A 14997-nucleotide genomic window follows, 5' to 3' on the forward strand; every position below is an offset into this window, starting at 1 on the left:
GCACTCTACCACTTGAGTCATAGCACCACTTCTGGCTTTTTATGTGTATGTAGTGCTGAGGAATTTGAGGGCCTCATGAATGTTAGGCAAGCCACATCCCCAGCCCCACATATAGAATTTAAAAAAAAAAATGTCTGCCGGGCTGGGAAGGTGGCTCAGTGGTAGAGTGCTTGCTTTGCATGCATGAGGCCCTGGATTCGATTCCTCTGCACCACATAAACAGAAAAAGTTGGAACTGGCACTGTGGCTCAATTGGTAGAGCACTAGCCTTGAGCTGAAGAGCTGAGGGACAGCGCCCAGGCCCAGAGTTCAGGCCCCATGACCAACAAAAAAAGTCTGCCCTTCCGGATCTCATATCACAACCCTTCCACTTTGAGCCTCTCAGTGAGCTAGAATCCAAGTGTGAGCTCCTGCTAGTACCTCACTTCATACAGTTTGGTGGGGTTTTTGTTGTTGTTGTTGTTGTTGCTGCTGCTGCTGCTGTTGCTTTGCTGTGTTTTTTGGCTCCAGTAATGAGACTTGAACTCAGGACCTCAAACATTGGCACTTTCCTGGTTAATCCATATCCACTTCCGGCTTTTCGCTGGTTATTTGGAGATAATTCTCAAGGACTTTTTTCTTTTTTGGGGGGGGGGGTACGGTTGTGGGGCCTGATTAGTACAGGCGTGAGCTACTGGCATCCAGCTTGTAGTTGGATGTTACTAACCCAGCCCCGGGTAGGTAGCTTACAGATTCTTATAAATGCTGAAGACAAATTGTGGGAGCTCTCTCATTTTCCCTTGGCTGTGTTCAGTTTCGTCCTGGCTTCATGCTGACCATCGAGGCACCCCTCCACCGCAGCCATGCCTATCCAGGTTCTCTGACTTGTCATGAGATCATTGCTTTCAAGTCTTGAATGTCTGTCTTCGTCTGCTTCCTGAAGTATTCAACCATACATGTCAATGTTTTGCTTTTCTCTTCCAGATTGTTGGTTCTGAGGGGTGTCTAGAGCAGAGACCTGAAGATGAGTGAGCTTGACCAGCTGCGGCAGGAGGCCGAGCAACTGAAGAACCAGATTAGAGTATGTAGCCTGTGCCTTTGAGTTTTAGGTCAGAAATTAACTGCTGGGGAATGAGTGGCTGTGAGGTATATTTGAGTAGTATCTACTAACCATAAATCTGGATACTTACCTAATGCATGTTTTCAGTCTTCTTTGTCTCATATCATAATTTAGTTGAATGTACGTAAAATGTTTGCATAGAATTCGTAAAGGTCTTTTGGGGTTTAAGTGTGTGCACATGCTGATCCTGGGGCTTAAACTTAGGTGCTGTCCGTGAGGTTTGGTGCTAAAGGCTACCCACTCTACCACTTGAGCTCAACTCCACTTGTGGCTTTTTGGTAGTTAATTGGAAATTCTCATGGATGGACTTTCCTGCCCAGTCTGGCTTGAACTACAATCCTTATATCTCAGCCTTCTGAGTAGCTAGGATTATAGGGGATCCGCTGGTGCCTGGATTTGAATTTTTAAATTTTTATTTATTTTTTTGTCGGTTGTGGGGCCTGAACTCTGGGCCTGGGCGCTGTCCCTCAGCTCTTCAGCTCAAGGCTAGTGCTCTACCACTTGAGCCACAGCGCCACCTCTGCTTTTCTAGTGGTTTATTGGAGATAAGATTCTCATGGACTGTCTTGCTTGGGCCGGCTTTGAACTGTGATCCTCAGATCTCAGCGCTTTTTCTGTTTATGTGGTGCTGAGGAATCGAACCCAGGGCCTCATGCATGCAAGGCAAATACTCTACCACTGAGCCACCTTCCCAGCCCAGTCCACATGTTTTCTTCTTTTTTTTTTTTTCTTTGTCAGCCATGAGGCTTGAAGGCCTGGGCCCTGTCCTTGAGCTTTTCTGCTAAAGACTATAGAGCTCAATCACCTTGAGCCACAGTTGCACTTCCAGTGTTTTGTTGGTAGAGGTAGTCATGGGGCTTAAACTGAGGTCCTAGGTGTTGTCCCTGAGCTATTGCACTCAATGCTAGAGCTCTTCTACTTTGAACCACAGCGCCACTTCCATTTTCTGGTGGTTAATTGGAGATAAGAGTTTCATGGAGTTTCTTGCCTGGGTTGGTTTCAAACTTCTATCTCAGCCTCCTGAGTAGCTAGGATTACAACAGTGCCCAGCTTCTTCCAGTTTTCCTATTGTTAATTGGAGATAAAAGTTTCAAGAGACTTTCCTGCCTGAACTGGCTTTGATCCTCAGATCTCGGCCCTCCTGAGTAGCTAGGATTACAGGCATGAGCCACCAGCACCTGGCTTTACATGTTTTCATTACCACAATTAAAATGTACAAAGAAACAAGTAGAGGTCATCTTGAAAATTTTCATCTCATCTAATATCTCAAATATCATGTTAACACATAGTGTGGATGTGGTTATGAAAGTGGAGTTTAAACTCAGTCCTTCATGCTTGCTAGGCAGGTGTCCTACTTGTGATTCATGCCTCCAGCCTTTTTATTTTGATACATATTTGGGATAACAAGTATGATCCTCCTAGGAAAGCAGCCTCATACCACTCAGGAAGCTGAGACCTGAGAATCATAGTTTAAAGACAGCCAGGGCAGGAAAGTCCTAAGACTCTTACCTCCAATTAATTACCTCAAAGTAACTGGTGGAGCTGTGGCCCAAGTGCTAAAGCACTATCCCTGAGCAATAAAAACTCAGGGACAATGCCTAGGCCCTGAGTTCAAGCCCATGACCAGCACACATAAAGCAAAACAGCAAAATAAACATTTGTGTTACTTTTTTTCAAACCAAAGACGAATTTGCAATCTAAAGATTTGCTGTATTCATACAGTAATGGTCATTTCAGTGTACTTTTGTGTTATCACTGCTTCATAAGTGAGCCAGTTTACCGGAGACACTCTGTGCGTGGAGGATGCTCTCCTGTGGCTGGCTGCCACTTCAGAAGTAGCTGATCAGACAACAGCATCATAGAAACATCTTTCCTAATGGAAGTTGTCAAAGTCTCTCTCCTTCAAATTATTCCTACTCTCAGATTTTGAAAAAAAAATTTTTTGGGGGGAGGTCTGGTTATGGGGCCTGAACTCTGGGCCTGGGTGCTGTCCCTCAGCTCTTCAGCTCAAGGCTAGCGCTCTACCACTTGAGTCACAGCACCACTTCCGGCTTTTTTCTTTTTGCTTATGTGGTACTGAGGAATCGAACCCAGGGCCTCAGGCATGCAAGGCAAGCACTCTACCACTGAGCCACCTTCCCAGGCCAGATTTTGAAACTTTTAAAGCTATTCAATTTTCTTTATAATGTATGCTGTTTTGGATTTCAGTACTTTTTTTCTTTTGTGTTAGTGGGTTTGAACCTAAGATACTGTGCTTGCTGTGCAGGTGTTAGGCCTCAGCCCTTAAGACTCATTTTCCAGCACTTCAGTCATGTTCTGTTAATATAGAAATTTCACTGGGTATGGGATATCTCAACATCATACATCACTGTATTGATAGGTCTTCTAGAAGATAGTTGACAGGTAGCATCAACCAGAAAATCACATTGGGATTGATTGTCTCTTCCTGGTTCCTTTGTTCTTTTCCTATAACTTGGATTTAATGATTGTTTGGCTCAAAGACAAAGTTTTAGTGCTGTTTTTGTTTGTTTGTTTTTTGCTTGAATAGCAGGTGTTTTGATCCTGTTTTTCCTGGGCCACGTTCGCCCCACCTGACCTCAGCCTGACTGTGAGAAGGGAAATGGGTGTGCCCTGTGGGAAGGCAGCCTCTGCCTCCACAGTTCAGTGGGGTTCCTAGGGCATTGCCCTGTTTGGATAAGGAATGTGCGTGTCTTAGATGGGTCTGTTTTTACTAGGCTTTTGTTTGTTGTTGTCTCCACCTCTACTGGCCTTGGGCAAGAGCAGGGAGCATTAGTGTTTTGTGTTGTTTTGTTTCTGTGCTGGTTCTGGGGCACTGTCTAGGCTAATGCTCTGTCACAGGCCTTCTTCTGGAGATGAGAATCTCACCGACTTTGCTGCTTGGGCTGGCTTTCTACTGCAATCCTCAGATCTCAGCCTCTGAGTAGCTAGGATTACAGGTGTGAGCCACCAGTGCCTGGCCAAAAAAGGAAGTTTTGAAAAGAGTGCTCCATCATTGTACACACTCTGCTTTTTAAAAATAAGATTATTTTCCTTGTACTTTAAAAGAAAATTCTCATCAGTGAAGTATATAAGAGCTACATTCTGCTTTTACCCTCACAGTTTGTGGAGTCCCTCTGACGCTTTGGTGGCTGAGGGCCTGGGGTTGGATGTGAGAATCATGACTAATTCCTTTTGTCATTATTTCTTAGGATGCTCGAAAAGCCTGTGCAGATGCAACTCTCTCCCAGGTAAGTTGTTTGCTTGGGCAGAGGCTAGGCAGGCAGGAATGGGCTTGCTGTGCCTTTCCTGTGCAGTGGAGCACAAAGCTCTGCCAGCACCTTTCATTCGGAAGTCATTGTGGTGATAGGCACAGATAACCAGAATTTATTTCTCTGGCCTTTAAGGATTACTTCCTAGCATAGAGGAAGTAGTCTTAAGATACCATTTTTGTCTAAAGTATTTGACATTTTTCTCAGACAACACTGCAATTTTTGACAGCTTGACAGTTACTCAAACTGTTAAACTTAGAATTGCCATATCACCCAGCAGTCTGACTGCTAGATAGATATGCCAGAAGAATTGAAAACTGGTTTTCAAACAGTCATCTTGTCCCCTTGTCTTTGGGGAAGCTCTCTGTGTATGCTTGACCTTCCTATAGCACTAGACCTTATAGATAGTATGTTTTTCCCTACATTCGAAAAGAATTTAATTTGTAAATTTAGGCACCAGAAGAGATTAATAATAACTAAGATAAAGTCATGACAATGTCCTGTAATAGTTATGTGGACATACGCTGTTAGATATCTTACCAGGCTTTAAAGCCTGGGGAATAGCAAGATAAAATTAGGTGATTGTTACAGGTTGTGGGTCTGGGGGTGCTGCAGCACTGCTGGAGTCTTAACAGTCTTAGTCAGCTTCTGAACAGCTGAAAGGTGGTGTGTTCACAGCAAGGGGGTGGACAAAATGATTTACATTCTGGGTGGGTGGGGCAGACTGGGTCAGCATCAAGTATCATGCAACTCAGAACAGAGTTGTAAATTCATAAATTACCTAACCCTGGAGCCTCTGTTGACCATGGGTAACTGAAACCACAGAAAGCAAAATTGTCAATGTTGCGGTGACGCTGTGCACCAAGTTTTTACTGAAGGCCTCCATGGTAGCTATAATGTAGAAGAAGTCCAGAATTCCTATTATTATAATATATCCATGTAATGGAATATTACTCAGTTATGAAAAGAAATGCAGCAGCAACATGCTACAACATGGCTAGCCTTCAGAAGCATTTTGATGAAAGAACAAAAAGCAGACTACATGGGTTTTGCATTTTCTGATTGCATTCGTATGAAATTTCCAAAATGGAGAAATATCCTTGGAGACAGTGTAGATGATGGTGTTTGCCTGGGATCGGGGTAGGGGAGTGGGCGCACTGCTCAATGATTGTGGCAGTGATTATACAAAATTAGCCAGTGTAGTTACTTTCATGTTGAGTGAGCATTCTGTGAGGGGTAAGAGGAGCCAGGCCTGTTAGACCTGTATGGGGAGAAGTGAAAAAAGGAAGAAGACAGTGTCTGAAGCTGTCCTGGCGTGTGCATGCAGTAGTAGGTGTCCTAAAAGGGAAGGGTCCTGGGGTGGGTCAGGGTTAGAAAGCCAGAGCGGGTGGGGAGCAAGATATCACCAAAGCAGAGCCGCAGCTGCCGATGCTAACCTGTAGTAACTCTTATTTATTTTTAAGATCACAAACAACATTGACCCAGTGGGAAGAATCCAGATGCGTACCCGAAGGACACTGCGCGGACACCTGGCTAAGATCTATGCCATGCATTGGGGCACAGACTCCAGGTACTCATGGTCCTGCAAACTGTTCTGATTTCTAGTATATAATACAAGTTTGGAATTGAGCCAGGTCTAGCATGCACAGCCACAGATTCTGTCCACAGCTCCATGCAGGGCTTGAGCTGGCTGCTGTTGTCTTTTTTTTTTTTTTGGTCGGGAGGCCTGAACTCTGGGCCTGGGCACTGTCCCTCAGCTCTTCAGCTCAAGGCGAGCACTGTACCACTTGAGCTACAATGTCAGTTCTGGTTTTCCAGTGGTTTTTATTGGCGATAAGAGTATCACAGATTTTCCTGCCCAGGCTGGCTGATGCTCAGATCGCAGCCTCCTGAATAGCTAGGATTATAGGTGTGAGCCACCGGCGCCTGGCTCTGCTGTTGTCTTCACCACCCAAAAGAGGCATGTGATCCCAGCTCTGCATGAGGCACCAGCTACCCCAGCTCTGCACTTTCTTGCCGCCACCAGCTCTGTCCTCCTTGCTCCTTGCCTCCCTTTCCTCTCGGGACCCTCATACTCCCAGCTCTCCTGCAGGCTACTCTTGGGACACCCCTCGGGAAGAAGTTGTTCTCCTTTCCCCTGGTTCCTCCCCTTCCCATCTTGTTCCTGTAGCTCCAAGATCCTTGGTCAGAATGCTAGAGCTGGCCTGGCATGGAGGATGAGTGGTCTGAGGGCATGTGGACTCTGTTGGCCTCTCCGTGGCAGGCCCGGGGGCATATGTAATACTAGTGGCTGTCACCGTCCTCCCACTGGGCCCATCTTCTGCTTGTTTCCCATTCAGTTGTCAGTGGAATTTTCTGCTTGGCTTTCTTTTTCTTTATTCTGGTAAACAGCCAGAGAACAAAAGATTCTATCTTTAGTTTGTTCTACAGAGGGTCTCATACAATTTCATTTGCAGATGAGTGCGTGATGTTTTTAGTGATGACAGCAATCAGAATAGAATAGGAAAGAGGATACACACACTGGCTCAGAAAATTTGGGATTTTGTGTTTACTAGGCAGGTGGGCCACTACTTGAGACAGTCCTTCAGTAAGTATGTCAATAGGGTTTTGCTTTTTTTTTTTCTTTTTTCTTTGCTCTGTCATGGGGCTTGAACTCTGGGCTTGAGCACTATCCGTGTGCTCTTTAGCACAAGGCGAGCGCTCTACCGCTTAAGCCACAGCACCACTTCCAGTTTTCTGATGGTTTATTGGATCCACAATTTTTTTGGGGGGGGGTGGGGGGGGTCCAATCGTGGGGCCTGAACTCTGGGCCTGGGTGCTGTCCCTCAGCTCTTCAGCTCAAGGCTAGCGCTCTACCACTTGAGCCACAATACTACTTCCGGCTTTTTTCTTTTTGCTTATGTGGTGCTGAGGAATCGAACCCAGGGCCTCAGGCACACAAGGCAAGCGCTCTACCACTGAGCCACCTTCCTAGCCCCAAACTCTTATTTTCTGAGTAACTCAGACTATAAGCATGAGCCACCCCACTCACCTGGCCGAAAGATTAGGTATGCTCACTACAGGGCTGGGAAGGTGGCTCAGGGGTAGAGCGCTTGCCTTGCATGCCTGAGGCCCTGGGTTCGATTCCTCAGCACCACATAAGCAAAAAGAAAAAACCCGGAAGTGGCACTGTGGCTCAAGTGGTAGAGCGCTAGCCTTGAGCTGAAGATCTGAGGGACAGCGCCCAGGCCCAGAGTTCAAGCCCCATGCCCGGACCAAAAAAAAAAAAAAAAATTTGGGCTGGGAAGGTGGCTCAGTGGTAGAGCGCTTGCCTTGTATGCCTGAGGCCCTGGGTTCGATTCCTCAGCACCACATAAGCAAAAAGAAAAAAGCCAGAAGTGGTGCTGTGGCTCAAGTGGTAGAACACTAGCCTTGAGCTGAAGAGCTGAGGGACAGTGCCCAGGCCCAGAGTTCAGGCCTCACAACTGGACCAAAAAAAAAAACAAAACATAAATATGCTCACTACAAAAATGAATAAGCATGGGAAATGATGGATAAATTAATAAGTTTAACAATCTAAAACGTAAATGGTTATCAAATCATGGTGTACTCTATAAATAAATATAATTCTTGCCATTTAAAAATTAAAATTATGGGGCTGGGAATATGGCCTAGTAGTAGAGTACTTGCCTAGCATGCATGAAGCCCTGGATTCAATTCCTCAGCACCACAGAAAAAGCCCAGAAGTAGTGTTGTGGTAGAGTGCTAACCTTGAGCAAAAAGAAGCTGAAGGGTAGTGCTCAGGTCCTGAGCTCAAGCCCCAGGACTGGCAAAAATAAGTAAATAATTTATGGGCCTTGGCTGGTGGCTTATACCTGTAATCCTAGCTATTCAGGTGGCTGAGGTCTGAGGATCACAGTTCAAAGCCAGCCCAGGCAGGAAAATCTCGAAAGTGGTAGAGTGCTAACCTTGAGAAAAAGAACTCAGGGATGGCACCCAGGCCCTGAGTTCAAGCCCCATGACTGACCAAAAATACACACACACACACACACACACACACACACACACACACACACACACACACACACACACACACACACACACACACACACACACACACACACACACACACACACACACACACACACACACACACACACACACACACACACACACACACACACACGGAACTATAGGCATAGCTCAAGTAGTGGAGTATCAGCGGTGAATGAAAAAGCCAAGTGAGAGTTCAAGTCCTAGTATTAGCACACATTTAAAATTTTTTAATTAGTTTTTTCCAGTTATGGGGCTTGAACTCACAGCTTGGGTATTATCTCTGAGCTGTTTTGCTCATTGAGCTACAACATCACTTCTGGTTTTCTGGTGATTAGTTGGAGCTAAGCATCTCATGGATTTCTTGTCCAGGCTGGCTTCACACCATAATCCTCATATCTGCAGCCCCCAGAGTACCTAGGATTATAGGCCTGAGCCACCTGCACCCAGCCTAGCATAATTTTTTTTATTTGTTTTTTTTTGTTGTTGTTGTTTGGTTTTGTTTTGTTTTTTTGGGTCCGGTCGTGGGGCCTGAACTCTGGGCCTGGGCGCCGTCCCTCAGCTCTTCAGCTCAAGGCTAGCGCTCTACCACTTGAGCCACAGCGCCACTTCCGGCTTTTTTCTTTTTGCTTATGTGGTGCTGAGGAATCGAACCCAGGGCCTCATGCATGCAAGGCAAGTGCTCTACCACTGAGCCACTTTCCCAGCCCCATAATTTTTTTTAAAAGGCAAAACATAAAAATAAAATCCGGTTCATAAGCATGATGATTGATGATTGGATTCTCACCTGTTTGCGTGACATGTGCCTCCTCTAAACCTTGTTACAACATGGGCATATTACCCATCTGGTGTGAAAAAAATAAAAAAAAAAAAGGAAAATCTGAGGGTCTGGGAAGGTGGCTCAGCGGTAGAGTGCTTGCCTCTCATGTATGGGGCCCTGGGTTCAATTCCTCAGCACCACATAAACAGAAAAAGCCAGAAGTGTCACTGAGGCTCAAGTAGTAGGGTGCTAGCCTTGAGCTGAAGAGCTGAGGGACAGCGCCCAGGCCCAGAGTTCAAGCCCCACGACCAACCCAAAAAAATAGATAAAAATCTGAGATTGAGAGTAAAAAGCAGAACTATATTTAGTGTGGCCATCTTACATGCCTGCCTCCTCCAAGAGTTAATAAATATTATGGCAATGGTGAATCTTAACAGCTGTGCACAAGTACCCTGGCACACAGATCTCATTTGTTGTCATAGCACTACAGTGAAATACATAAAAATTTTAATTGGTACATTGACTTAAATGGATTATATGTTAGAACTGATACTGCTAACTGCTTTTGCTTTGAAAGATATGGATGTGCACGGCTGAGATCTCAGCAGTGGTGGGAGGCAATGGTAATAGGATCATGAGCTCTATACAGAGAGAAGCTGTCTCAAACACCAAAAAGAAAAAGTTTCTTTTTCATGACATAGGCTATATTCATAACTGCAGGTATGTTTTCATTTGTATGACATATGGACAGTTAAATTATTGTGGTGGCTAGCAGTTTGTTTTTCCAACTGAGGTGCATCAGTGAGTGACTTGTGTGTATATGTTGAAATATATAAAAAGTAATCTTAACTGGGCACCGGTGGCTTACTCCATAATCCTGCCTACTCAGGAGGCTGAGATCTGAGGATTGTAGTTCAAAGACAGGCTAGGCAGGAAAGTCCATGAGATTCTTTAGTTAACCACCAAAACATCAAAGTGGAGCCCTGGATTTCAGCTGGGTGCAAGTGGCGCCTACCTACATTTCTAGCTATGTCAGGATGATTTAAGTCTAAAGCTAAACAGAAAAGTCTATGGGCTCCTTTCTCAGTAGCCGAGCCCTCTGCCCACACCTGTCAGCCTGGTTATGTGGAGGCTGAGATCCTGGGGGTCACAGCAACGCTGCCTGTTGTCCCAGCCACAACAGGAAGTCTGAAATGGGCAGACTCCTGTGTAGGCACATGTCGGGGCGGAGGGAGTGACCTGTTCAAAAATACACAGCACACAGAAGGTCAGCTGGGGCTCAGCTGTGTGACTCGTGAGTTCAAACCCTTCCACACCAAAGTAATATATATCCTGCTTTTTTTGTGTGTGTGTTCCATTTCTGGAGCTTGAACTCTGGTCCTGGGTGCTGTCCCCAGCTCTTCAGCTCAAGGCTAGTGTCCTACCACTTGAGCCACAGCACCAGTTCAGGCTTTTTCTGTGTATGTGGTGCTGAGGAATCAAACCCAGGGCCTCATTCATGTGAGGCAAGCACTCTACCACTGAGCCACCTTCCCAGCCCTCAAATTTTTTTTTTAATTGTGAAAATACTGTACAGAGGGGTTACAATTACATGGGCAAGATAATAAGTACATTTCTTATCAAGCATTGTAGCCTCCTCCTTTGTTTCCCCTTCCCATCCTCCCCCCGCTCCCCCAGCCCTCAAATTTGAGGGTTCTTTTTTTTTTTTTTTTTTTGGTGGTCATGGGACTTGAATTCTGGGTCTGAGTGCTGTCTTCAGCTCAAGGCTAGTGCTCTACCACTGGAGCCACAGCGCCACTTCCAGTTTTCTGGTGGTTTATTGGAGACAAGAGTTTCATGAACTTTCCTGCCCGGGCTGGCTTTGAACCCGATCCTCGGATCTTAGTCTCCTGAGTAGCTAGGATTACAGGCGTGAGCCACCGGCGCCTGGCTAAAATTTGAGTTTTTAAATAACATTTGGGATACAATTTTTGTCATGTAGATAAATTTTTTCCCTCTTCAAGGTCTGAGGAGCTCTCTGACTATGAGAGAACCCTGGCCCAAGAAGAATGAGGTGTTGGCCTGGGGCAGTTTTCTCTGTCCTTGGGGTTCCTCCTGCTCTGCTTCTCCTTTGGGAGGGTGGATCAGTGCTAGGGCACAGGATGCTGACTGTATGGGACCTGCTCTAAGTAAGGGTAAGGAAGAGCACCTGACCTGGGGTTACTGGAAGGCATGTCTCCTCTCACCTTCCAGAGGATCAGTGAGTGCACAGCTCAGCCAGTCAGCAGTTTTTAAGCTGACTGACCCTGGACTGCTCTGAAGGTGACCTGATACTCTGCTCAAAACCTCAGAGGGACCAGGCAGGAGCAGAGCAGCAGAGTTGTGCCTTCTATGGTTCTGTGGTGTGTGGGTGAGAGAACATGAATGGAGGAGTTGGCGCTAAGAATCATTGGAGGGGTGGGTAGAAGCTGTGTAACCACCCCGAGTGCCCCGAACATCCTGTAGATAGACTGTTGCAGTTGGAGGCATTGCTCAGTGTTAGAGCACTTGGCATCATGGTCAAAGCCTTGGGTACCATTTCTAATACTAACTACTAAAAAAGTTGTATCTTCAAAGCAACAGGATTGCTACCTACACTTTATTTACTTATGTTATTGATTGATTTAATTGATTGCTTGGTTTTTGTGCTGGTCTTGGGGTTTGATTTCAGGGCCTGAGCACTATCCCTGAGCTTTTTGCTCAAGGCTGACACTCTACCACTTGAACCACAACTCCACTTCTGGTTTTTGCTGGTTACTTGGAGATAAGAGTTTCATGGACTTTCCTGTTAGGGCTGGCTTTGGACTTGATTGCCAGATCTCATCCTCTTGAGTAGCTAGGATTACAGTCTTGAGCCATTGGTGCCTGGCTCTGTGATGTATTTTATGCCAAAGTACTGAAGTGGTTTATTTATTTATTTTTATGTCGTCATGGGGTTTGAACTCTGGGCCTGGGCGCTGTGGAGCTCTTCAGCTCAAGGCTGGTGCTCAATCACTTGAGCCACAGCACCACTTTTGTTTTCCTAAGTGGTTTATTGGAGTCTGATGGAATCTGGGCGCCCGGTGGCTCACACCTGTAATCCTAGCTACTCAGGAGGGTGAGATCTGAGGATCCAGGGTCAAAGCCAGCTTGGGCAGGAAAGTCCAAGAGACTCTTATCTCCAATAAACCACAGAAAACCGGAAGTGACACTGTAGCTCAAGCAATAGAGAGCTTGCCTTGAGCTGAAGAGCACAGGGACAGCGCCCAAGCCCAGAGTTCAAGTCCCACGACCAACCAAAAAAAAAAAAAAGTCTGCTGGACTTTCCTGCCAGAGCTGGCTTTAAACCATGATCCTTAGATCTCAGTCTCCTGAGTAGCTAGGAATACAGGCGTGAGCCACCAGCACTTGGCTATTTTGTTTTATTTTTTATTGTACCAAGGTTTGAATGGAGGACCTCTGAGCTTTCAGCTTGCTGGACTGACTGGTGTGCTACTACTTGAACCATGTCTCCAGTCTACCAAACAAGCTTTAAACTGGTTATTTTGGATGTGGAATATCATAAACTTTTCTGCTCCAACTGGCTTTGAGCCTCAGTCCCCAGAAACCCAGTCTCCTGCATAGTTAGAGTTATAGGCCTGAGCCACTTGTGCCCCGCTGTTGTTCATTGTGACAGTGATGTAGCTTTGCAAGCCATTGCAAGGGTCTTCTTCTTCTTCTTTTTTTTTGTCGGTCGTGGGGCTTGAACTCTGGGCTTGGGTGCTGTCCCTGTGCTCTTCAGCAACTCAAGGCGAGCGCTCTACCACTTGAACCACAGTGCCACGTCCGGTTTTCTAGTGGTTTATTGGAGATAAGACTCCATGGACTTCCCTGCCCAGGCTGGCTTTGAACCACAATCCTCAGAACTCAGCCTCCTGAGTAGCTTACAGGAGTGAGCCACCAGCGCTGGCATGCAAGGTTCTTCTTGAGAACACCATATTCTGTAGGCTCCCTGCTCTGCAGGATTCCTTTTGAGTAGCTGTGTATCCCAGAATCATTCTAGCCTGTTTGTTTTCCAGATACCTAAAATTCCTTTCCATGTTAGTCATACTGTCCTTTTGCAATATTCTGTCTTGATTCTGTAAGTACAAGCTGGGCGCCAGTGGCTCACACCTGTAATCCTCATCCCTGCACGCTTCAGCTCAAGGCAAGCTCTCTACCGCTTGAGCCACAGCGCCACTGTCAGTTTTCTAGTGTTTTATTAGAGATAAGAGTCTCACAGACTTTCAAAGCTGGCTTTGAACCTCGATCCTCAGATCTCAGCCTCCTAAGTAGCTAGGATTATAGGTGTGAGCCATCGGCGCCAGGCAGTCTGAGACTTTTTTGGGGGGGGGGAGGGTCTGGTTGTGGAGCCTGAACTCTGGGCTCAGATGTCCCTTAGCTCTTCAGCTCAAGGCTAGCCCTCTACCACTTGAGCCACAGCGCCACTTCCGGCTTTTTTCTTTTTACTTATGTGGTGCTGAGGAATAGAAACCAGGGCCTCATGCATGCAAGGCAAGCGCTCTACCACTGAGCCACCTTTCCAGCCCCAGTCTGAGACTCTTATCTCCAGTAAACCATCAGAAGAACCTGAAATGCTGCTGTGGTGGAGCGCTCACCTTGAGCAGCTTAGGGACAGTGCCCAGGCCCAGAGTTCAAGACCCATGACCGGCCAAAAAAAAAAATCTGCAAGTACAAAGTGAGTTCTCAGAACATAGATCCCACACTTAGCATTCTTGCTCAGAGCAAGGAGATAGTCATGAAACAGCTCATTGCCGCTCTTGCCAGGTGAGGTACAGTACAGCATCCAGGTGGAGCGGAGTAGAAACTTGGATTGCAGACTTAGTTTAGTCTAGGAAGTGTCATGGTGCTATCTGTGAGCCTTTCTGCTTTGAGCCACAGCACTACTCCTGATATTCTGGTGTGTGTTTGTTTGTTACCAGTCCTGGGGTTTGAACTCAGGGCCTGAGGACTGTCCCTAAGCGACCTTCACTCAAGGCTAGAACTCTACTACTTGAGTCACAGTGCCACTTCCAGCCTTATGTGGTACTAAGGAATGGAAGTCAGGGTTTCATGTGTGCTAGGCAAGCGTTGTACTGCTGAGCAACCTCTGGGCCCTCTTTTTTTTTTTTTTTTTTAATTGTGAAAATACTGTACAGAGAGGTTACAATTACATGGGCAAGGTAATGAGTACATTTCTTATCAAGAATTGTTGCCTCCGGGGCTGGGAAGGTGGCTCAGTCAGTGATAGAGGGCTTGCCTTGCATGCTCGAGGCCCTGGGTTCGATTCCTCAGCACCACATAAGCAAAAAGAAAAAAACCGGAAGTGGCGCTGTGGCTCAAGTGGTAGAGCGCTAGCCTTGAGCTGAAGAGCTGAGGGACAGTGCCCAGGCCCAGAGTTCAGGCCCCACGACCGGACCCCCCCCAAAAAAAAAAAAAAGAATTGTTGCCTCCTCCTTTGTTTTCCCTTCCCATCTTCTCCCCCACCCTGCCCTCTTTTTTTTCTTTTCTCCTTCCTTCCTTCCTTCCTTCCTTCCTTCCTTCCTTCCTTCCTTCCTTCCTTCCTTCCTTCCTTCCTTCCTTCCTTCCTTCCTTCCTTCCTTCCTTCCTTCCTTCCTTCCTTCCTTCCTTCTTTGTGTACCTTTTTTTTTTGGCTCCAGTCGTGGGGCCTGACCTCTGGGCCTGGGCGCTGTCCCTCAGCTCTTCAGCTCAAGCCTAACGCTCTACCACTTGAGCCACAGCGCCACTTCCGGCTTTTTTCTTTTTTTGCTTATGTGGTGCTGAGGAATCGAACCCAGGGCCTCAGGCATGCAAGGCAAGCG

General features: G+C 46.4%; 1 protein-coding gene and 1 non-coding gene across 5 annotated transcripts in view; both read left to right on the forward strand.

Moving 5' to 3' along the window:
- The window catches only part of Gnb1 (G protein subunit beta 1), a 71989-nt gene that overhangs the window by 44951 nt on the left and 12041 nt on the right, over window positions 1–14997 (forward strand). For all 4 annotated transcript variants that reach the window (XM_042701944.1, XM_042701942.1, XM_042701945.1 and 1 more), the window contains exons 3-5: window positions 964–1060; window positions 4309–4347; window positions 5832–5938. In XM_042701944.1, coding sequence (XP_042557878.1) covers window positions 1004–1060; window positions 4309–4347; window positions 5832–5938 — 203 coding nt within the window. In that variant the 5' untranslated portion in view covers window positions 964–1003. The remainder of the gene's footprint in view (window positions 1–963; window positions 1061–4308; window positions 4348–5831; window positions 5939–14997) is intronic.
- On the forward strand, window positions 9147–9251 carry LOC122127403. Its single transcript, XR_006151140.1, has one exon. It is a non-coding gene; the product is annotated as a small nucleolar RNA U13 (small nucleolar RNA).

The sequence above is a fragment of the Dipodomys spectabilis genome, unplaced genomic scaffold, assembly GCF_019054845.1.
Source record: "Dipodomys spectabilis isolate Male_0828 unplaced genomic scaffold, ASM1905484v1 ptg000299l, whole genome shotgun sequence".
Classification (NCBI taxonomy): domain Eukaryota; kingdom Metazoa; phylum Chordata; class Mammalia; order Rodentia; family Heteromyidae; genus Dipodomys; species Dipodomys spectabilis.